The sequence below is a fragment of the Necator americanus genome, chromosome IV (genome assembly GCF_031761385.1).
Source record: "Necator americanus strain Aroian chromosome IV, whole genome shotgun sequence".
In the NCBI taxonomy this organism is placed as follows: Eukaryota; Metazoa; Nematoda; class Chromadorea; order Rhabditida; family Ancylostomatidae; genus Necator; species Necator americanus.
This window is the reverse complement of record NC_087374.1, coordinates 2,385,440-2,409,467: the sequence shown is the minus strand read 5'-3', so window position 1 is coordinate 2,409,467 and position 24,028 is coordinate 2,385,440. Positions and strand designations below refer to the sequence as shown.

Below are 24,028 nucleotides of genomic sequence, written 5' to 3'. Positions count from 1 at the left end.
TCAAAACACTACAGATATCGCTTGATGATTCCACGAAAGTAGAAAACGATTATTTGAGGAGTTCACGTAGTTGCTGAGAGTGACGAGATTATCCGTTGAAATGACAAGTCTGCGAGTTATTGGGCTGAAGCTCGATGTTAAGACGTTGATATTTACCTGGAATAGAAAAGGCATTAAAAAAATTGTTTAGAAGTTAATAATCACAAAAATCGATTGAAACCTTTTCGATGAGGATGGATGAAGGTAAATAGTCCAATGAAGGAAAAATTAAATAAATATAAATTATAAATGAAAAAAATTCAAATGAACAGTGATGGCTCTTTTCTATTTGTGACCCGCGGCGGCGTTCATGTGCAGATAGTTTTCTTCCCAATTATATTTTTCTTCATCTCTTGATGTACATAAATAACTCCATCAACAAACCAACGAACGCATTAATTTTCTCTCTTACTTGCTTTGTTGGCACTAGGACGGTTTCGAACCACCTATCGATCATGCAGTCACAGCGGAACCTCCTACCGACTGCGCTACAGTCGCCAATCTCATTTGGGAAATAGTGGGAAAACATTGTTTTATGTAGAAAAAAATCGTAAAGTGCAGTCGAAACGACTCCATTTATTGTGCATGGCAGTGTAATTGGTTATGTTTGAAGCGGCACAGTCAAAAACTGCTTGAACGTGACTGGGACCCTATTATTATAACCCAGTTAGTGTTTTGGTGTGGTCCTGAGACGCAGATATCTACTGTATATTCGTCAAAAGCGTGATGGACACAATGAAGATGGTGAACTCCCTCGAAACCTCGAATTAGTGAGGTATGCCCCGTATCGTTGAAATCAATAACGAAGGAGAAGACACAAAAACTACCTTTTTCCCGTCTAATTGGAAACTGGTGAAATCTGGATAGTATCCGTAACCGAAGACATCGATCAAGTTTAGCGAAGGTATGGTCACACTCTGAAATACGCACAACATAAGCCGCACGTTCAATGGATTTGACGATGATGGATGTCAGCATCCTGGTGGAATTATTAGCACTTCCCCGGAACAGAACCGATTCCATACAGGATCTTGTGGAGTTCTTCTGGAGAAAAAAAAAGAAAAATGGAGAAAGATAAAAGTCTTCTCACTGGAGAACATGATTCGCATTCGCCAGCTAAAGAAGCTGCATTCGCCGTCACGTTGAATGTAAATTTCCAGTGGTGCCTAAATTCCGTGAATTTCTTTAAGTACTTTCTAGCGAGCTGCTTGCTACAGTTAATAAGCGTATCCACAATGAGCCATGTGCATAAAAACATGGAAAAATTCACTCCCATTATTTCTCTAACATAGATTCTTCCTAGATTCTGTTACTTTGAACTGTTCTTCAACGAATATCAGGAATAAGACCCTAATACGTTACGACATCTTCAGAACGTCGGCATCAAGATCAAAATGCGATCAGAAGAAGAATCAGGTTAGAGCGACATGAAGCTCGGTGCAGTAGCGTATGCGACTGGGCTCGAAACGAACGGTGGAGCGAGGAGGTTAGGATCGCGCAGAGACCCTTGGTAGGGACCACTTGTCGCTGCAGTTCGCGATGGTCCCACCTCGATACCAACCGCTGCGCTCCACCGCGCCGTTTCGAGCGCAGGCCCTTACGCAACCGCCCGTGCTTCATGTCGTTTTGACCCATGTATATGTATAGCCATGCGGTGGTTCTGTAAACTCTCGTACAGATACTTAATTCTGATAAAATGCTTATAATAATAATTCCCATGGAATTTAACTGAATTTAACGGCTTCTGTATGGCGTTAGTTGTTTAATTTCCAGGACACATTAGAGCTCATCCAAATAAATAATAATTAACGTAATTAATTCTACTGTAGTGTTTCCTAACCAGCTAAATACTTTCTGTTTGAAAATTACTGCGATATTACGAGTATAATGTGGAAGATGTTACCTTTGATGTTTGTCGAGGCTCTCGTATAAATCATCTCCTGCGTCCCAGTACAATTCTCCCTGAAAACCAATATTTTGTCGTTGTTATTGCGCAAAACGTTAATTAAGATTCGTTTTCCAGAAAACATTTTACCTTGTAACTATAGGAAAAAAAGAAAAATGTGTTTAGAAAAAAAGTAGCAAAAGCAAAAGTTGTACGGAAGGGAATGTAAAAAAAAATAGGATTTTTTTCGTGTTCAAAAAAAAAGGTTCATTTTAGGACCTTTAGCACTCGGATGGCTTTTCCCTGGTACGGATTGCATCTGTTACCCAAAGAAAAAGAAAATTAAGCAGGTGTCAGGTCAAATTGAAGGTAACACAGAATTTCACATGATCGTATTGATCGTAGAGATCGAGCGCTTCTGAAGCAGGCGACGAAGCTTTTTGCGAAGACTTTTGAAAATGTGACCTTGTCTTCTACGCATGCAGGATAGGTTCGGAGATGACGTTTTTTTTTTAAGGTCTGTTTGAAATATTGTACACAAATCCCAAATTCTATCTACTAAGGAAAGGAAGTCAACATCAGGAAATTTCTCGAATGTTACCGCTAAAGGCATCACCCCATGAATCTGAGGTAGTACGGATTTCAGGTGGAGTATTCGTATACGGGATAGTAGATAATGGAGAGGAGGGTGGTTCCGTCCATTTCTTCCTAATTGCCGTAAAAAACGGTCCGGAAGATGCGGCGCGTGCGCAAGGCTGGCGCGCTCCAATCGAACTCGTCCCAGAAAATAGCGCCCCAGAACGCACGAAGCTGCATCTTCTCGGCCGTTTTTACGGGAATTGGGAAGAAAAGGGATGGAACCACCCTCCTCTCAATAATTTACGAGCCAGTATAGGCATTGCCCGCCTGAAAACCGCACCACCTCAGACTCGTGGAGTGATGCCTTTAAAAATACGTGGTAGGTTCGGATATTACGTTGTTTAAGAATATTGGAGCAAAGGAATATTGGAATGGAATATTGTACATCCTGAATTCTATCTACTATGGAGAGGAATTCAACATCGGGAAATTTCTCGAATGTTACCATTAGTAGAATTACTTTCCTATGTTTCTTTTTTTTTGCCTTTTGTTGCTCTTCTTTTGTTGTTCCTCTTCTCACGGTTCTTTTCTCTTCCACTTTTAATTGCGTTATTTTTCGTAGAATTATAATTATGATCAAAATGTTTGAAGTAGCTGGGTAAGAAATGTGATCTGGGCGATTTTTTGGTTTTTTTTTTTGGTTGAGGCTGTCCGTTAGATGATTCTACACTTTCTTACGAGACAATCCACTAACAATGGATGAGAATATAGGCCGAGAGACGATGGCGCTACGGTCAATAGAAAACTAGGCGAATGCTAATCATCCAGAGCACACAAACCTGAGATGGGCTGTTGTCGGCGATAGAAACGAGCAATTCCAAGGGGTTACGTCTCGACTGAGTAGTTGTGGTATTTCCTTGTTGTCGTGGCAGGATGTAACCACCTAGAAAGTCCACAATTCTCTCTTTAAGAATTTAGAAATTCAAGTATTTTTCACACGTGGAAGAAAGTTGAAAATTGGAAAATTTTTCACACGTCAGAGCCATTTAATCAGCAGTTCGTTTGAGAAAATTCGCATAATTCTCGTTTGCTGCTGGGGCACAACCTCTACCAGCATAAATTTAGGAATTCAAGGATTTTTCATGCTTGAAAATTCCTCAATTGAACGACGGTTCTTTCGCGAAAATTCGCATAATTCTCATTCACTGACAAACCTCTGACATATACCGGGGTCAACGAATCAAGACGAGCATCAACGTCAACATAACCGACATCCATACGTTGTGCGTAAGTTTCTGGAACCAAAGAGTACCAAACACCATCCGGAAAATACGCATGGACCGTGGTGATGCCCTGAAAAAGTGGTTCGGACAGTTCAAATGAGAAGATTTCGTGCCACTGGCGACAAACCTATGCACCTGTTCGACAGCGGGTGCAATCATCAACGCTGAACCCCACATGAATTGATGATCCACCTCCATTACTGTAGAATCCTGGGGAAATTCGAAGAAAAGCGGTCGAATTACTGTATTACCGTAGAGAGCGGCCGAATAGTGTAAACTAAAGATATCCACGTTTTCAAATTGAATTTCATCACCCCAGAAATCTGGTGAGGTATGGATTTTCGTTGGAGAATACCTATATCGGGTCGTAAATTATGTATACAGGGGTGGTTCCGCTCATTTCTCCTTGGATCCCTGTAAACAGACAGCTTCGGAATGCGGTTCCTTACGACGTCCTCTATTGCTACGAGCCACCATTGTGCCCCGCCCCCGCCTGCGATTCGTCGAATGAAATGAATTCACTGTCGGGCCGTTCGAATGGATTTTCGACGAATCGCAGGCGGAGGCGGGGCGCAAGGGTGGCACATTGCAATAGAGGACGTGCAATAGATGGAACCGAAGCCGTCTGTTTACAGGGACGCAGGAAAAAATGAGTGGAACCACCTCTGTATTCCTAATCTATGACCCGCTATAGGTATACTGCAACAAAAATCCATACTACGCCAGATTCCTGAGGTGATGCCCCTAAGTTACGCCATGAGGTACAGTACTACTACCTACCTGTAAAGATAGGGAAGGTACCGATAGCGAAAACTCAGCGCGATCCGTGCCGCATTCGCTACCGATGGCCATACGGCTGGATCTTGCGGGATCCCGTCATGAGTGTTGTGATCCCTACAGAACGAATGGAATGCGCCCATTTGATGCCATCGTAGGCATAATTCCTCGGTGGTATTTCCATTAAATCCACAAATATCCGATCCAACGTATGGTAATCCAAACCAATTGAACTCCATTACACCTAAATGAAGGAATCCAGAAAAAAATTACTTTATTTCCGAGAAAAAAATCATCCCACCCACCTACAATCGATGTCTGAAGGTCGTTCCACGTTGCCGTGTTATCACCCAGCCAAGTACCACCGTAATGACCAGAGGAAGGGAAAGTAGACCTGAAAAAATTTGTGGAAAATTCCATGGGAAATAAACAAACACTAAACAAGAACCTAATCTGTACGAAAAAAGAAGAAGTTGGTTTTTTTCTGATATTTATTTCCATGAATAATTTTAATTTGAAATTCATTTTCATTTATTATTTTATGTAATTATTTATTTTTATTCACATATTTGGTATTTATCCAATGAAGTAGTATAGTTTTTTTTTCAAAAAATATCCTTTGTTCTTGGAGCTGTGGGTAGTGGTGGACTAAACTGTTGTTGTTGTTTTTCTTCTATTTTATTATAATTTTATTTTATCACAATTATTTTACAGTATTTTACTATTGTTTTATTTTTCATTCTATTTACTACTTTCCAATGTTCCTGTTGTTTTTACCTTCGCACAACAGTAAGTCTGGTTCTTATGTCCGTAAGCAATTTATAAAAAGTTGGAAAAAAATGGAAGGAGATTTTGCAGGGTAAAAACTCCTGGTTGTACTTATTATTTTTATTATATTATTTTATATTTTATGTATGTATTGTGTATTATTATGTATTTATATTATTTTTTATTTTATTTTATTTTACTATATTTATTTTTGTTGTATTTTTTTATTAAAGAAAAGGAAAAAGTTCCGTATAGTTTTTCTAGCCAGAACTCTATTCCGAGTTTAAGAAAAAAATAATGTTTTGCTAAGAGAAAGCCTCAAGAAATTTTAATGGAAAATTTCCAAAGATCTTTACACTTCACTTCCAGGAATTGGTGAATAATATGGATATATTCGTAGATGTGGAATCTCGAAAATTTTTCTTGCAAAAAAAAAATCCAGAAGCAAAAAAACCTTGAAATTACAGCTCCTCTTCTGCTAGTGGTCGCCGAGAGCGCTTGGCTCGTGGCTTTGGCCTCGGACATCCCGTAGAGATTCTTTGTGTTATAGAAATCCATGGTGCGACGTCCGGTTTTTGCGAGCATGCACAAAGTTTTTGAACAGAGCTGCTCTCCTTGTCGATTGTATACCTGAAAAATTTAAAAATTTCCTAATTTCCTACGTCAGGACAACGTTAACCAGCTACAGCGTAAGTTTTGTATGGCGGATTGTCCAGCGCGGAATCCGGGCCTGTAATCGGACAGGAGAGATGAGCGGTGACGTCATCAACGCTCCGTTCGCCTTCGCTGTAGGTGTCTGTGTCGAAGTTGGACGGCTCATTCATGTCAATCCACATCCCGTCGAATGCAACCTGAGCTTAGGAGAGTTCTCCTTGATTTTCTGGAGTTCAATTTTCTGGATCAAATCCTTAAAGGCATCACCCTACGAATTTGGGGTGGTACGGATTTCAGGCGGGTAATGCCTATACGGGGTCGAAGATTGTGGGGAAGAGGGTGATTCCGTCCATCTCTCCCTGCATCAGTGTAATTTACCCTATGTTTACGACGGCTTCTATTAAAACGCGCCACCCATGCGCCCCGCCTCCGCCTGTGATTCGTCGAAAACCCATTCGAACGAATCGCAGGCGGAGTCGGGGTGCAAGGGTGGTTTAAATCGTTTTAATGGAAGCTGCCGTAAGCGCTAGCGTTCCGGGGTCGTCTGTTTATACTGATACAGCCAGAGAGAAGCGGAATCACCCCTTCTCCATAATCTACGACCCCGTATAGGCATTACCCACCAGAACCCCGTACCACGCCAAAATCGGGGGGTGATGCCTTTAAGCATTACCGTTTTATGGAACAATTGACATTCTGACGTCCACCACTGTTGTGTTTTATTGTTTGGATCCAAAAAGTCTGGCATAGCCGTGTTTCTATCGGGCCAAACATTACCTAGCATAATCTAAAATATCTGTGGTACATTATGTTGGGGCTCAAAAAAACATTGGAAGCACGTACCAAGGTTTTAGCAGCCAAAGGATATTGACTTTGAATATTTTTCGGCACCTGCGATTGTTTTGCCCACTCGATGAAGGAGGCATTCTAAAAGCGATGTAACTTTTCTTACTGTATGGGTACAGTATCCCACTTTTTGACGATTTTCAAACCTGATTCAAGGCTCGCTCGAAACTTCCGTAGTCCGCTTCGATAGCAGGATCAAAAATGAGGATAAGGTGAAGCCCTTGGCCATGCAGCTCGTCCACATAAGCGCCGAAACCGGCCCAATCCTGTCGATATGGAATATTTGGGAACTCATAGTATCTCATAGTATTTTGGTATATAATAACGGGTCTATTATGTCACGTGTGTATGTATATCGAGTCACGAAATTCCAAAAAGGTATGAGATGGGTCCCATCGCGTCGAATTGGTGCGTAAGTGCTATTAAGCTATAGAATATTTAACTTTATAGGAAATGTTCAACCAATTTTTATTGATCGATGAAGGCGAACGAAGCGAAAACCGCAAAAAGTTAGAAGCCGGGCGTCAAGATTGGTATATCTATATAAACAATAGTAGCAGTAGATGTCTGGATAACAATTTCAAGTTAAACATTTTCTCCCGAAAACAGCACTGAGCATACAGTACGTTGAAAATGTCAAAATTAGGCAATTAAGTCCTCCTTAGCCAAAAACTACAGTAATTTATAAGCTCAAATTCAATTCTGTTTACCAACACGTTCACAGAATCGCTCAAAATTTCATAGAAATTAATAAATTTATATAATAATACATTACGCACTTCAATAATAAACTTATATTTAACGTTTGGCAACGTTCGGAGAAATTATCCAGGAATTTTGCGCGCATAACTGTTTTTGTATGCTAGATCCGCCTACATTTTCTCCTATAAGAACTGCCTTCAAAACATTATCAGTTTCATTTTTTCTACGACAGCGAGCTTCATTTTTTCAATCAAAATCTATTTTTCAAAAAAAAAACCTCCACCTTCAATGAAGTCGTATGTTTTATTCAGCTAGGACTCAAATAGAGGAGTTTTTTCTTCTGAAAATGAGTAATGAAGAATTAGGATGAAAGATTTTATAATATTTTGCATGTTTCATTTAATTACCAAGCAACATATACATATCTTTTTTTTATCTTGAGCTAATTTTTGACTTAACGGTTTTTTCACTCAAGAAAATTCTAGAACTTTCTCTATCACTGTGAAAACAGAGATGTATTTCAATCAGAAAACTCATTGCGGCGGATTTGTGGCATTCCGAGGTAGTTTTGGTACTGTAGGTTATCCTAAGACAGTTGAAAAGTTCGACTTTCAATGAACCTCGGCATAGTTGAATTTATATTATCGAGTTTGATAAGCTGTACACGAGGTTGTTAAACAAATTTATTGGCTAACGTTTCGGCTATATCGCCTTCTTCAGAGCCTGAAAGGGGCGATATTCAATCTACAATTCAAACGACCAACCTCTCCACAACTAAACTGATAGACTCCACGCCTACTTTCAATCACAAATTTAGCGACTACACTGAATGCTCACCTTATATCGGAGACGCCTAGCATGGTGAATACCGCAAGGGTGAATGTCTGTCGATAACGCGGGAACTCGCGCCATATCTCGAATGGTTTGTCCGATCCGAATGTGGCATTCGAACCATTCGCCCTCGTGATCGACCACTCAGCGGTCCATGCTAGGCGTCTCCGATATAAGGTGAGCATTCAGTGTAGTCGCTAAATTTGTGATTGAAAGTAGGCGTGGAGTCTATCAGTTTAGTTGTGGAGAGGTTGGTCGTTTGAATTGTAGATTGAATATCGCCCCTTTCAGGCTCTGAAGAAGGCGATATAGCCGAAACGTTAGCCAATAAATTTGTTTAACAACCTCGTGTACAGCTTATCAAACTCGATAATATCCTAAGACACTTAGTAACTCAAAATTAAGGATATCTAGATTTGCACTTAGTCTGGATTCCTATCTTCATTTATCTACAAAAGAGCGCTGAACAGGAAACTCATCAGTGCAGAAGAAGAGCAATTTGGTTTTTTTCTGGGAATTATCGGTATTTCATTTCATTTATTATTTTGATCTATGCAATAGAAACTAACTAAACTACTTTACTCAAGAAGAAGCAGCTGATTCTGGTTTGATCAAGAAAATTAGCATTAGCTCATACCGGTCCTAAAGTGAAATCTTTGTATCGTTCCATGTAGTCGATGTCCGCATAGACAATGTCAAGAGGGATCTGAGCCGCCTGCACACGTCCTACGACCGCCTTCATATCCTCCAAATTTTTGTAACCCCAACGGGAAAGCTGAAAATAGAATAGATTAGATTTTTCGTGATCATCTATTGGATCGAACCCATTACTTGATATCCAAGTGCCCAGTACGCGGGAAGAAATGGTAGGCCAATATGATTCAGGTACTGCTGAACGACTTCCTCCGGTGTTGGGCCGGGGAAGAACGCGATGTCAAGCTGCCCACCGATGGTACGATACACGAGATGAGGTCCTGGTCCGGTTTCAACTTCCTTAAATTTTGAAGACATCAAGAAATTTTATCCCTTTAGAAGTAATGAATAAAACGGTAAAATCACTTGAAACTAAATAAATTCGTTAGGATCTTTATTAGGATCAAATTCATGGAAAAAAAGTTTGATTTCGATCAATCATTTTGGAACTCCCATTACGTTCGACTTCAGCTCAGAGTCTTAGAGCGTTACAAGCGTGTGTATGCGGTCCATACAATAATTTCCAGGGCCAGACGATGTAGTCAGTGCTTTTAGACTGTAGTACGAGGATCAATAGACATTCCTGTTTACAATTTTTACTTGCTACCATTTTTTCACTTACTATGTAAAATTTGTATCGATTTTGCATAAGTAAAAGTGTGAAATTTTCTAAAGCAAAGTTTCTCGATTTCAACGAACCTGAGCATTCGAATTTAATATGAACACACCGTGCGCTTTCCCATCATTTTCGACGCCTAAAATAAACTGCGAATTAGTTGGGGAACGAAAAAAATAATAAAAAAGAAAAAATGCGCAGGTGAACTCACAAATGTAAAAAGGATGAACCCCGTAAAGGTTCTGTGTGCTGAGCGAACTGCTTGAATCAGGTCCGATATCACGTGCGAACATTGGCCATACGGTATAGCGTGAAAGGTCGTGCTGGAAAGTTGCGCATCACATATATTCTGGAAATTTTAAGCAGTGAATGAAGTCAAAGATGAAAAATACTTGGAAAAAATTAAATCCTAGGCAAGGACCAGCTTCTCGAGAATTCTTTTCCAAAAGGTGTGCCGGCTCTTCAAAAATTTTGATCCAGAAAATGGGCTACCTAGTCTGTTTCTCATTCAACTCCTTCAGTTCTCCTTCCCTTTTCTCCTTTAATTTCTTGTGTGTCCAGAAAAGGTTGTGGAAAAAATCAAAAGGCAAAGAACTGAGCTGCGCCAAAGAGACAACGAATGGATGCGTTTCTTATGTTTTCAGATGAAAAAAATTTTTAAGAGAGAGTAATATTAAAAAAACTTTTAAATATTTTTATATTGTAAAATGTGAACTTTTGTGCTTACCTTCAAGCGATGATGAACGTGCTGCCCGAAGCCGAAGACGTTAGTGGACGGCAGGTAAGTTGCGATTTGAATGAACTGATCAGCAAACTGCATTCCTCCTTAATAACGTCGTTTTTTTCCTTCTTAAATTAATTTTTAAAAAAATCAAATCATAATTTTGCCCGGGTAGTTAGAGGCTGGGGGTGGCACTCAGCCGCGCTATTATTTCTGGAAGTTCCATCATCCCTGATCTCTTAGTGGCTTTAGCCTCCATGTCTCATAGATCCTCTAAGACTGATGCTTAGGTTTTAAGTCCCCTATTGAAATAGTCATTCACTTCCAGAAAAAAAGAGTGGTTGAACGCCACTCGCCCCGACAACCTTAACACCATAAAACTAATTAATTTAAATCTTTTTTTTTCAAATTATTAAATATGTATGTAAAATCTAACCTATAGAAGTGTCCCATAGTGGAGTATTCGTCGATTCACGAACAATTTGGAACGCGAACACATTAGAGTTATCGATCACGGTGGACACAAAATTCAGCGATTCCGATGACTTTCCGGGACTCTCCGGGAACTGCACGGGAGGTGTAAACCTTAGCAAAGTTTTTCTTTCATTTCTACTGGGACACGGCGACTACTTGAATGCTTACCTTCCACTATTTCCTATACTAACTTGTAGTGTTGCTCCATTTTTGCGTATCTTGACATCCAAAGGTGATATGTTCTCGCCGTAAGGATTTTTATTATTTTCTGGAAATAAAATTGTTTCATTTAGTGTAGTCAGGTCAAAATGACAGAAAGTTAGGTGCAATTGCGTTAGTGGCTGCGCTCGAAGCGACCCGGGACCCTTACTGGCACCACTTACCACTGTAGTTCGCGAGGGTCCCAATTCGGTCCCAATTGCTACCTCCACAGCGGTGCTTCGAGCGCTTACGCTATTGCACCGAGCTTCGTGTACTTCTGTCCCGACCAGTTATTTATAAAATTCTTCAAAATAAAATAAAAATTAAAGTGATAAAAGTTAAAAGAAATTCCTAGAAAATTATTTTCTGAAAATGAACGCAATCATAACACAGAGGTAAAACAGAGAACTAATAGAAACAAAAATCCTGTTGCACTCTTTCAGGATTAAAAAAAAATTAAGAAAATACCTGGTACAAGCTGATAATAATTCACATTCTCCTGAGATACTCTGTATCCTGACTGTGGCGAGTAGAAACACCACGGAGTGTTCACTGGGCTACCCTAAACATAAATATCCACCTGTAAACATGTAACAAATCCATGAACCAGACAATTACTGAGCATATTTATTTATTTGCTTATTTATTTATTTACTCATTTGTTTACTGTAGTATAGTATTGCATACAGTGCTAATATAGTCGTCTACCTGTGCAGCTTCCTGCCATATGCACCCTCTCGCGTTACAAGCATCTTCACTTGCGCCTGGCTCCGGGAAACAATCCACACGTGAATTCACATCAACTGCAATCACCGAGGCGAGAACGGAAAAAATTAGAAAATGAATTTTTCGCATCTTTCCGGGGGCGCGAGCGGCGAAGTGGCGATGAAAGTATTCGGCGAAGTGAAGAGAGCCTGGAAAGAGATAAGGGTCAAACCAGCGGCCTAATCACGCACCATGCGGGGCACACGTGATAAGGGTTCATCCGGAGTTTACATATTCGAGTGAAGTAAACCTCTTCGAGGTCCAGAACTTACACATTTGCATGGTTCTGGCAATTCTTTGACAATTCTTTGAATACTTCAGCAATTGGCTCCTCTTCTTTCTTTCTTTTTTCTTTAGTTGAGATTTTTTTTTTGAAAAATCCAAATAACTGAGGATAACTCAATGACGGATTTGATTTCCCGGGATTTGATTTCACTATTGATTTGACTTGATTTTTTTCACTATTTCCTAGTAGTTTTCAATATTATTCATTACTTGAAATAGTGCGAAAAAATTCCTTATTTGAATTGACGAAGGCGATAACGCCAAAACGTCACCTGATCATTATTTGAGAAAAATCAATACCAATTTAGGTTGCAGCTCAAGCAAGTCAATAAAAAAAAACCAATTAAACATTCAATGCTTTATTTCCTAGTAGTTTTCAATATTACTAATTATTTTTATTTGTCAAAGCCTACAAGAAGTTTATAAGTTACAAGTTAGTTCCAGAAATAAACAAATAAATAAATAAAATTGCTAATGAGTAAACAAAACTAGGGCACAACTCATAAACGCTTCAAATAGTGTGGAAAAATTCCTTATTTATATTTTATAGGATGATCAAGGAGGTTAATGGAACATGAGCTGCCATCGGCTTTACAGTCACTCGAAAGCATCTCCAATTCCAGGAATACAAATCGATTGATTGTACGATTTGACAACAGCGGTGACGGGACGTAGAGATATTTCTGGAAATCACAAAACATTCTGGACTTAACCATGGCTATTCACACCATCAACGATCGTACCTGTGGTCCTGCCGTACTCCAATATCTGCCTAGATTGAACCCGTTCACCCATACAATTCCTTTACCCCAATTTGATAAATCGATAAAAGTATCCCCCTGGGCAGACGCGGAGAAATCTCCACCGTATACATCACCGACACTGAAAGCGTTTGTTCCCTGCAACAACGTCACAATTTATTCTGGATCGCTTCCATTTCGGGTAATCTCCGGAGTTAGAAATAAAATTCTTGGAAAATTCACTGTTTGCGAAGCTGAGACGCCGGTCAATTGCTCCACATCCACCGGACATGACGTCCATCCTGTGAGCTGAGAACCGTCCAGCGTAATCCCAGCGATAATACCCTGAATGAGCAGAAAATACGGAAATTTACGGAACACGATGTGCTTACAGTTAATGACTGTAAAATTTTAGCTGTTTTCACTGCCTGGTGGTTACGCTAGTAACTTTACTAGCAAATTAAAGTAGTGAAAGTGAAATCATGTACGGATTTCAGGTGTGGAGTTCCTATACAGGGTCATAGATCAAGGAGAGGAGGATGATTCCGTCCATTCCTTCGTGCACAAGGCTGGCGCTCCAATCGAACTTGTTGTGGAAAATAGCGCCCCGGAACGCTCGAAGCCACATCTTCCGGGCCGTTTTTTTTTACGGCAATTAAGAAGAAAAGAACAGAATCGCCCTTCTCTCCATAATCTACGAACACGTATAGGCATAACCCACCTGGCATCCGCACTGCTCCAGATTCGTGAGGTGATGCCTTTAATTTATTTTCCAGACGCGACATGTCATTAGGTGGCTCGTAGAGGGATTCGGGATAACAGAAACTGTCCACCTTGAATCTTTCCAGTGGAAAAGAGCAGGTAGAGCCAAATAGAACCTTGCGTAGACTTTTCTTTGCGATGGGACAGTACAGCTGCCCATAGCAGAGCAATTATAAGGCATGTACCCTGAGGACAAATTACCATTGAACAACTTTACCAAGTATTTACGTAGAGTACTTCATAGAAAATACGTAGAAATTTCTTGTAGAGGTTGTTTTTCTACTAAATTAATCATATTTCTAATCATATGGACAACATTCGTCATGAAAAGCGCAAGTTTTGCAGTATTCAGATTTCACTCCAGTGATTTTTTGATCTAGAACACCGAGTTTTCTTCAAAAAAAAAACACTGTATCTTACTTCGAAATGAATATTCTGGTCACTGAAGTACGAAAACAAAAATTCCAAGAGAAAAGAAAAAAAAGAAGAAGAGAAAGAGAGAGAAAAGAAAAAAACAAAAGAAAAATTACTTATAACAAATTTGAAAAATATTTTAAAAATGCACATTGAATGTTAAACTAACCTTTTTGTCATTTGCAGTTTCCCAAGTCAGCCTTCCTTGATTTTCTACGTAAATCTCCAAGAGATCGTTTTTTCTTAACTGTAGCCTAAGTTCTTTGACCTCATGCGGTTTGTAATGTGGACTGAGCCTACCCTACAAAAAGATGAAGCAAAACAAATTTTTAGTATACGGGAAGAAAAATGTACTCTAAAAATAGAACCTTGAATTGTTTATTTACAAATACGTAACCGAAATCGCGTATTTTGCTTCCGTCCAGCAGACTTCCGCCCAAATTCAAATTAATCGAGTATTTTACGAAGCCCATAGGTTGATCGAGCTGTAATCACTTAATCTCAGGCCGCTCTCTATTTAATTATTAAAATTATTATTTATTTTGTTCTATAAAAAGAGATATGACAAACATCTTCAAACGTCTTCGGTAGTGGACTTTGCACGCAACGACTCGAATTGATTGTTTTCGCCTCGAAGTCGAACCAGTTCCCGATTTTTTGCAGAACGACATTTGATTGTGCGAATGTTCTAGAATATAAATATATAAGATTCGGATGAGTTTACCCGGACAAATCATCCCATGCGGGTCCTCCGTATGTCCGTGCAGTACACGAAAGTATAGTCGGGTCAAAACGACGTGAATCACGAGTGTAGTTGCGGTGGATTTGCGTACACGCTCGAAACGGCGCGGTGGAGCCTCCAGTTGGGACCGTAGTGGGACCGTTGCAAACTGCAGCGATGGGTGGTCCCAGCAAGGGTCCCAGTATGCTCCTAACCCTTCGAGAGGACCCGCGTGCGCAATTGCGCACGTGCTTTATGTCGTTCTGATCCTAATACACACAGTTGCGCCAAATGTCCAAAATTTCAAAATTGGGTAACTAAACCGACGCTAATCAACCATACTAAGCGTATAAAAGATTTAAAAGAATATAAACAGAGAGAAGGAGGGATTGAGGCATTAAATACACAATTTATCCAGAACTAGGGAGAAACGACGGCACAGCAAGATTGCCAAAGCGTAAAGTGAGCAAAGCATGCTCGGGTCAAAACGACATGAACCACAGACAGTTGCGTAAGCGGCTGCGCACGGTGCGGTGGAAAGAACGGATGGAATCGAGGTGGGACCGTGGTGAACTACAGAGATGGGTAACTGTACCAAGGATCCCTGCACGATCCCATCCGCTACGCTCCACCGCGTCACTTCGAGCGCAGCCGCCTACGCAACTGTCCGTGCTTCATGTTGTTTGGACCCAACTATATTCTCTAAAGAGTGTGTAAGTATGACAGTATGACGTATAAAGTGAGAGTTGAGTGAGCGTTTGCAGAAGAACACCAAAACTGACGTTGGCTTAGCTGGCAAATCCTGCGGAGGGTTAGGCCAGTCCTTAATTCCGGAGATAAAGTCACGGATTGCCTTGTACTTATCGTTGTAGTCCCCGTTCTCCGTCATTGGTGCGAAATAATCATAAGAAGTGATAAGCTGCAAAGAAAAAAGTAGCTAAAATTATTATCGTCACCGAGAATGTCACAAACCCCTGCAGCGTACTCAGCACCATTCCAGAAGCCGAAATTAGTACCACCATGGAACATATAGTAGTTAAACGAAGCGTTCAGGTTATACATCTTCTCTGTCAGTTTCAGAACTGAAGTATTATTTCTTAGTGTGAAGTTTTCTCAGAAAAGAGCCGATTTTGGAAAGAAAATTAGGATAAAAATTAACGAAGGCTTACCTACGTTAGCAGAGATATCGCCTCCACTTCCTTTTTCTCCCCAAGTACGATACCAGCCGGGGTAGCACTCAGAGTTTGCAGCGGGACCTTCTGGAAAGTTGACATTTCACTTTTTACTTGAGGGTTCATTACGTTTATTTCAGATATGAAAAACTATCTTTTTGTCAAAGCTAATTTTTGGGGCAGGAGATTTGGGTCAGTGATCGGTGACTCCTCGCTGAACTCTGATGAGTTGCTGACCGCGGTGTATATCGGTTGTTAGACATGCTCAAGTTTAACAAGTTTGAGAAGAGATAGGATTTAGGCTGGTTAAGGAAGCCGTTGAAATGCTCCCTCCGAATTGGACAGGAATGAATCACTGACAGCGACTTCATTGGCAATGTTGAGGACAGGCGAACATCTCTTAATCTTGCCGCTATACTGCCTTAGCAGAGCCTTAAGGTTTTCTCGGATTTCTTTCTTCATACGCCCTTTCGAACTTCTTCGGTCTTGACGTTCATTCGTCCTCACACTCTTCTTCTGGGTGAGATGAGGAAAGAACTCTTCATTTTGCCGCTCATTGTCCCAGTAGAGCATAGGCTTTTCTCAGAACTTTCGAACTTCTTCGGTCTTGACGTTCATTCGTTCTCACGATCACGTTTCAACTTCCTCCTCAGACGCTTCTTCTGACTGAGACGAGGACAGACCTCTTCATCTTGCCACTATACTGCCTTTGCAGAGCCTTAGACTTTTCCAGACTTTCTCGGATTTCTGTCTTCCTACGCTCTTTCGAGCTTCTTCGCTCTTGACGCTCATTCGTTCTCACGATCACGTTTCAATGACGCAACTTCCTCCTCAGACGCTTCTTCTGACTGAGATCAGCGCCAGTGCAAGCGACACATGAGGAATTATATGCGGACCATGTCTTCGCAGTTGCAGAGGCGAACTTCATCAACAATAGGCAACACATTAGGTTTTTAATTGTGGATGAAAGTAAAGCAGAATAAAATTACTCTTTTTGTTGGCCTCCCTCTGGATTGTGAAGTATTCGTCAGCCGCAGCCAATCCTTTCTCACCAAAATCGACCGTTGCAAATACTCCATCGATCAAACCGCACTCAATCGTTTCAGGAGGATCCGCTGAAATGTTCCGCTAGGTTAATGTTCGTCAGTGAACTACAATACACCGTTGAATTATGACGATTTTCGCGAAAGAAAAAAAAACCGAAGTTTGCACTCCCGAATGTTTGACGGACTTGTGAATAGAACGGTGTCGTTCCCAAGTTGTTCAATGGCCTTATCTCTCAGCGCGTTTAGGTAGACGTGGTCGCAACCGAACGAACCGTACTCATTCTCGATCTATAATCTCTCCATCGTTTCCAATATAACCGTAAGTCCCTTAAACGTATCACCCCACGAATTTTGGGTGGTATGGATTTCCGACGGCTAAAGACCATAAGCGGTCGTATATTGCAGAAACGGGTGGGATAACGCTAATTTCTTCCCAATTCCCGTAAGAAATGGCCAGGATGATGCGCAGCGGATGGAACTTCGACCATTCCGGGGAGCTGTTTTCTACGACGAGTTCTATTGGAGCGCGCCAGCCTTGTGCTGGCGCCACATCTTTCGGACCATTTTTCACGGCAATTAGGAAGAAATGAGTTTTATTCCACTCATTTCTGCAATCTACGATTCCTTATAGTCTTTAGCCGTCGGAAATCCATACCACTCCAGATTCGTGGGGTGATGCCCTTAAGCGATCACCACCTGAACCATGATCACTGGCCCGTTGTTTCTCCACAAGTATGGTCTTATCATTGGTAACAATTGATCCCACCACGTAAGCGCTTCGCGCAGAAAGCTGCAAACGAAACTGTTTCAAAAAAAAGCATCGTTGAAATAAATACTAATAAATAAGAAATAGTAAATAATAATAACCATTTTCAATAATAGTAATAATCAATAGTAACAGAAGTAATAAAAATAATAAATGATAATAATTAGTGATTAGTAATAATTAATAATAATAATTAGTAACAGTGGTAATAATTAATAACAACAATAGTAATAAAGATAAAAAATGTAGAAATTAGTAATAAATGATAATGATTAATAATAAAATCTGTAATAGTAGTAAAAATAAAATAAAAGTAAAAATTATTAACAACAATAATTATAAAAATAATGAATGATAAAAATTAATTGATTAAAAAATAATAATGATGATAATTCTAATAGATAATAATTATTAATAACAATAATAATTACTAATAATAGTATTAATTAATAACAGCAACAGCAATAAAATTAATAAATAATATTTAATAATAAATAATAATAAACAATAGTAATGAAAACAACAATAATAATAATTCAAAAATAAATTAATAATAAAAATAAGCGATAATAATAATAATAATGATAATAATAATAATAAAAAGAAGAAGAAGATAATAATAATAATGATAATAATAATAATAAAAAGAAGAAGAAGAAGAAGATAATAATAATAATAATAATAATAATAAATAATAATAATAATAATAATAAGAAAAATAAGCGATAATAATAATAATAATAATATAATAAAAATAAGCGATAATAATAATAATAATAATAATAATAATATAATATGTAATAATAATGTATGCGTATAATATATAATAATAATAATAAAATAAGCGTATATATAATAATAAAATAGCGTATAATAATAATAATAATAATAATAATATAATAATATTAATAATAAAAATAAGCGATAATAATAATAATAGTAATAATAATAATAATAATAATAATAATAAGCGATAATAATAATAATAATAATAATATAATAATATAATAAGCGATAATAATAATAATAATAATAATATAAAATAGCATAATAATAATAATATAATAATAATAATAATAGTAATAATAAAAATAGCGTATAATATAATAATAATAATAATAAAATAGGTTTATATAATAATAATAATAATATAATAAAATAGCGTAATAATAATAATATAAAATAAGTATAATAATAATAATAATAATAATAATAATATAAAAATAGCATATAATAATAATAATATATAATAATATATAAAATAAGCTATAATAATATATAATAATATATAATATATGGTAATAATATAATAATAATAATAAATGGATATAATATATATTATATAATAATGCATAATAATATATAATAATAATAATAATAATAATATTAATAAGATAATAATAATAAAATAATTATAATAATAATAATAAAAATAAGCGATAATAATAATAATAATAATAATAATAATAATAATAATAATAATAATAATAAGAGAACGTACTTGCTGTCTGAGCTGCGTTGCCTGATGTTCGGATATTTCAGCAACCAGTATGGCAAGCCACCGTTCTCCCACTCGGCACAGATATAAGGACCTGGTCGAACGATCACAGCCAAGTCATACTTGGCTGCGAGTTCAAAGAAATGAGTGAAGTTACGCATTCCAGTGAAATCGTATCTGGATAAAGTAGCATTTTGTTAGTAGTAATAATTAGTTAAGTTTCGTAGTGCTGTGGAAGAAAATTTTCTAGTTATTCGCGACCAACCTTTCGTGAAGCATTATTTATGGCAGTAAGATACCTATTCCGTTCTTTTTTTTCTACAGAAAACATAATAATAATAATAGTAACAGAAAAAACTACAAAAACAAGATACCTATCCCGTATTTCTTATACCGTAATGAATCTGTGAAAAAAGACTCAGAGGATCAAAAAGGAGAAACTACAGTGGAATGTGCATTGAGAGAAAATGAGGTCTCATTATTTCAAAAGAACTTTGCTTGGACAAAAATCCTGGCGTAGACGTACCAACCATTCCTTTCGTCTACAGTAACCAAACTTAAATTTGGGATTCTAACTTGAAACCCAATTTATTACAAGAATAAAAAGGTATGGATTTTAGTAAATAATCGAAGTACATACGTTCCTTTATAGGTTTCATGGAAATTCCAAGGAATGTACATCTCGATAGCGTTCAACCCGGCAGCTCTTATGGATTGAATACGAGCCTCCCATTGATCCGGGTGTATTCGGAAGTAGTGAATAGAGCCGGAGATATAACTGAAAGTTTCCTTTGTAAAAAAAAACAATTCATAAGCGATTTAGATAAAAACTACGATGATAAATGCAACGCAACAGATCTGAAATCTGAGTTCATCGACCTCAGTTACTGTATCTTCCTTCTCCTTGCCTCTGCATAGTTTCAGATGGTTTCTCTTGTTTTATGGTAGTTGGTTAGTATGATTTAGAGGCAACGCATCACGAAACTGACACAGTACGGAAACCTCTGGGAAAACGTAGAGTTAGGGTTGCAGTTTACGAAAACAAGCGTGACTCATATCCTCCCCAATCGTCGTGTAGATGGCGTGGAAGATCCCGTTCTTTCCTACGAGATCAGCTGCAACGTGACATCCTCGTGCGCGCACCGCGTCCACGTGCGAGCGGTCGATGATCAATGAGGTCTTCCTACCAGCGCCCACACAAAGAAACACCAATGAATAGGCTGCCGAGAGGATTCAAGTTTTAGAAAGGACAGCGTTCTATCGTACCTCGTAGGGACCAAAGCAGTTTTAGTTCGGCCCTTTATCATCCTGAAAAACGGCGTGGGAACAGCTTTAATTCCTACGATGGAAGATAGAACGCCCACCTTTCCACATGCTCTGGTCTCGTCAGCAGCCTATTCATTGGTTTTAATAGAGTAGGCTGGAGAGAGAACCTGATTGGTTTTCGACCGCTCGCACGTGGATGCGGCGCGTCCACAGGAATGGTGCGTTGCAGTTGACTACGTAGGAAAGAACGGCATCTTCCACACTAGTTTTTACGACTGGGGGAGGTGCTTGTTTCCGTAATTTGCAATCCAAAGTCTAGGTTTTTCCTCAGGTTTCTGTGCTACGTCAATTTCATTACACGCTACCTTTAAAAAAAGAGATAAAATCATTAAATTCAATTAAAAACACACCGAAATGGTTTTCCATCCCGCAAAAATTGATTGTTGTCGTAGTCGATCGAGAAGGTTCTTTCAGCGACCGCCACGGCTAGTGACGTCAGCAGTAGGAGCAAGTCCACGCGAGCCATGGAAGAACGCCTTATCTTTGCTCAGTAGATGGAAAACCAAACCACACTTCCTAGTTGTTTACGGAGATGAGGCACCTAACAACAGGAAGGTTGGAAACGTACGGAACACCTTCAGGAAGCAGAAACAAATAAAGATGTCCGTGTTATTAAGTGTGGATACGCATTATTATTTCAAAAAATGTAAATCTATGTCTCATTCGATAACTACAGTGTTGTTGACATCACGAGAAATGAATCCATACATTATTTTCCGGCGTTAAGAAATAAAACAAAGAAAAATTGGTGGAAGATAAATTGGAGGTCATGAAATAATCTCCGTCACATGACTCGACAGAAAAATGTTGCGTGAATGGCAAAGAATGGAATACCTGTGCTGCCACTGGGGTCTGGTGGCTAGCAGAACACAATCCTATGAGTTTCAGGTAGAAAATGGAAAAAAGAAACCGGATAAGATAGAAAAGATTAGATATGCATTTAAACCAGAAATGGAACACAGTTTCAGGGTAAGCAGATCACATATTGAATGAAAATCGAAAGAAAAGCAAAAATAATTAATTAAAATCGGTGAAAACCCTATTGTGATTAACTAAGCCAAAAAAAATCAGTTCTGGTCAAATAAAACCGAAAGAAAATTGGTTGTGGTCAAGAAAAATTAAAAGAAAATCAATCGTGGTCAAGTAAAACCGAGAAAAAAAGTCCGTTGTAGTCAGATAAAACCGAAAAAATGCAGCTGTGGTCAAATAAAACTAAAAGAAAATTGGTTGTGGTCAAATAAAACCAGAACAAAATCAATTGTGGTCAAACAACACGGCAAGAAAATCAGATTTGGTCAAATAAAACCGGAAGAAAATCACTTCTGGTCAAACAAAACCGAGAGAAAAGCAGTTTTGGTCAAATAAACCCGAAACAAGAGCAGTCATGGTCAAATAAAACCGAAAGGAAATCAGCAGTGGTTAAATAAAACAGAAAAAGTTGTGGTCAGATAAAACAGAAAGAAATTTTATGGTCAAATTAAGCCGAAGAAAGAAAAAAACGACTCTAATCAAGTCAAAAGTCTCCCGAAAAGCATTTTTTATCAGCTCAAAGTGTATCTGATGAGGAGTTCGTGGAACAGATAAGATTTTCTGCCGCGTGCATTGAAATCAATAGAGTGGCCGTTCGCCATCTGTTAAATGTTCTCATTAAGATTAGTTTTCCTCACGATTGAAGGAATAAAATTCCATCTGGTGCTCTCATACACTGATCTCCATTCCCTCAGGCTACACTCTAAAGACTTTTTTTGATAAAAACAAATTTGAAATTCGAGTGATCAAATCTAAGTTAGTCTTTCAAATCCATGTTCTACGTGGCATATGTGAATAATTTTACCGTAATTCTTCCTGGGAACATTCATGGATTTCTGGTAATTCTTCAGCTTTTGACTTTAAAAAATATATTTTATATACATCCTATATGTGCAGAAAAAAAAAGATTCGACGCAGATCAGGACTTCAATCAATTGCCATTAGAGACGGAATGAAGTTTCACACGACCCAGTTCTCAACCACAATGATCAAATTCTTCAGCAAATCCTAGTTCTGTAGAATAGTTTGCAAATCCACAAATTTCGGTACAATGAGATGAGTGGCGGTTTTTGTAGAATTTTTCAACTTTTCATTTTTCTTCGCAAGGTGATTAATCAGGTATCTCGAGAGATTTTGGCTATCACGAAACTTTTCGTAACGCGAAAAATCACAGAACATCAAATAATTGGGGGTTATTTAGCTAGTGATAATTACTTCAAGCCGCCTCGTGCAGCGCCGGTCCAAAGATTAAAGGGAGACAGTCGTGAGGAGGAGCCCTCGACGCCCTGCAGCAGGTTGTCACTTGACCAGGCAAACCCACGTTAGCCCTTATACCTCTTTATTAAGGTCATTATTATTTTTTTTTTACTGGACAACTTTTTGATGGAGGAGAATTTCTCACCTTACAATGCAGTTCTGTACTTTTTTTTTAGCATTTTCGTTTCTTTAGTGATGAGTTGATGAAACTTACTATTAAAGAAGTTCAGAAACATAAAGCACCTCACGCAGCCATTAATTAAGAAGGGGATTAACTTAAAAAAAAACAAAGAATGAACATCCAGTATTGGACAATTTTTGGATGGAGGAGAATTCCCCACTTTACAATGCAGCTTTGTGCTTTTTCAGAGCATTCCTGAGATCTGCATGATCGATGTAATAAGCGCTTTGGACAATCATGCTGTGTGCAGAAAGCACTGAATAAGAGCACAAAAAAAGCAGAATGAATCCCAAAAGAAAAAGAACAAAGAAAAAACAAAAGAAAACAAAACAAAAGTAAACGTGGAAAAAGTCAGACTGTGAGGATCGAAAAGCTGATAAGGGGAAGTTGTTGGGAACGAATGGAGGACCAACGCACTAGAGAATATGCCATAAATTATCCTAGTTTTATTTCCTCAATAGCGAAGGAGTGGATTTCTCCTCAACCAACGACAATTGATCGATATGTGATCCGTTTTTGAGGTCAAAATCCCCCCATGTCGAGAGGAAAGATCATCGATAATCAGTAATTTTCAATCATTCCTGATCTCCCCCACCCACCCACTAAGTATCGCAATATCAGCAGCCTTAACACTTCAATAAAATGCTTTAATAAATAAAGTATGTAGTGTGGAATATACTTTGCTTGTGCACTTATCATTGCGCCATTTATGCCCATTTATTTTAATGTTCCGAAAACAATAATCAATAAAAATAGAAGACTCTTTAAACCATTTTTGCGTAGAGCGAGAAATTCTCTATCAAATAGTTTCAAATGTCATTTTGATAATATCCCTTTAAAAAAAAAGCGAATTTGCTTAGATCGGGTTAAAAAGTAACCAAGATTTCAATAGTTGTGGGAATTTCCCAACATATTTCGTTTTTTTTTCATTCGTTTATTTTGTTTGTAAGGGTATTTTTAAATTTGAAGAAAAAAAACGCTCACGTCTTATTATCCT

General features: G+C 38.3%; 1 protein-coding gene across 3 annotated transcripts; it reads right to left on the bottom strand.

Annotated features, from left to right (window-relative positions):
- Nucleotides 1–21,030, bottom strand: RB195_000206 (uncharacterized protein; the record flags this gene model as incomplete). 3 transcript variants are annotated; one of them, XM_064196415.1, is made up of 38 exons in its annotated part: nucleotides 1–156; nucleotides 867–956; nucleotides 1,130–1,205; nucleotides 1,943–2,001; nucleotides 3,343–3,446; nucleotides 3,718–3,856; nucleotides 3,922–4,063; nucleotides 4,567–4,807; nucleotides 4,869–4,957; nucleotides 5,786–5,961; nucleotides 6,018–6,182; nucleotides 6,659–6,772; nucleotides 6,829–6,912; nucleotides 6,978–7,097; nucleotides 9,002–9,139; nucleotides 9,196–9,357; nucleotides 9,757–9,812; nucleotides 9,885–9,996; nucleotides 10,401–10,498; nucleotides 10,831–10,979; nucleotides 11,037–11,136; nucleotides 11,538–11,631; nucleotides 11,778–11,872; nucleotides 12,715–12,802; nucleotides 12,863–13,018; nucleotides 13,103–13,204; nucleotides 14,205–14,336; nucleotides 14,404–14,520; nucleotides 14,606–14,723; nucleotides 15,539–15,675; nucleotides 15,729–15,838; nucleotides 15,926–16,015; nucleotides 16,918–17,043; nucleotides 17,160–17,262; nucleotides 17,671–17,764; nucleotides 19,242–19,415; nucleotides 19,879–20,016; nucleotides 20,915–21,030. In XM_064196415.1, the coding sequence occupies 38 exons, from the start codon at nucleotides 21,028–21,030 to the stop codon at nucleotides 1–3; spliced, it is 4,560 nt and encodes a 1,519-aa protein (XP_064052294.1). The 3 variants fall into 3 exon arrangements, with proteins under 3 accessions (XP_064052294.1, XP_064052296.1, XP_064052295.1); XM_064196414.1 differs by lacking the exons at nucleotides 12,715–12,802; nucleotides 12,863–13,018; nucleotides 13,103–13,204; ... (10 more) ...; nucleotides 19,879–20,016; nucleotides 20,915–21,030 and having other exon boundaries at nucleotides 11,778–11,924; XM_064196413.1 differs by lacking the exons at nucleotides 1–156; nucleotides 867–956; nucleotides 1,130–1,205; ... (18 more) ...; nucleotides 11,538–11,631; nucleotides 11,778–11,872 and having other exon boundaries at nucleotides 12,653–12,802.
- Nucleotides 21,031–24,028: the final 2,998 nt, after the last annotated feature.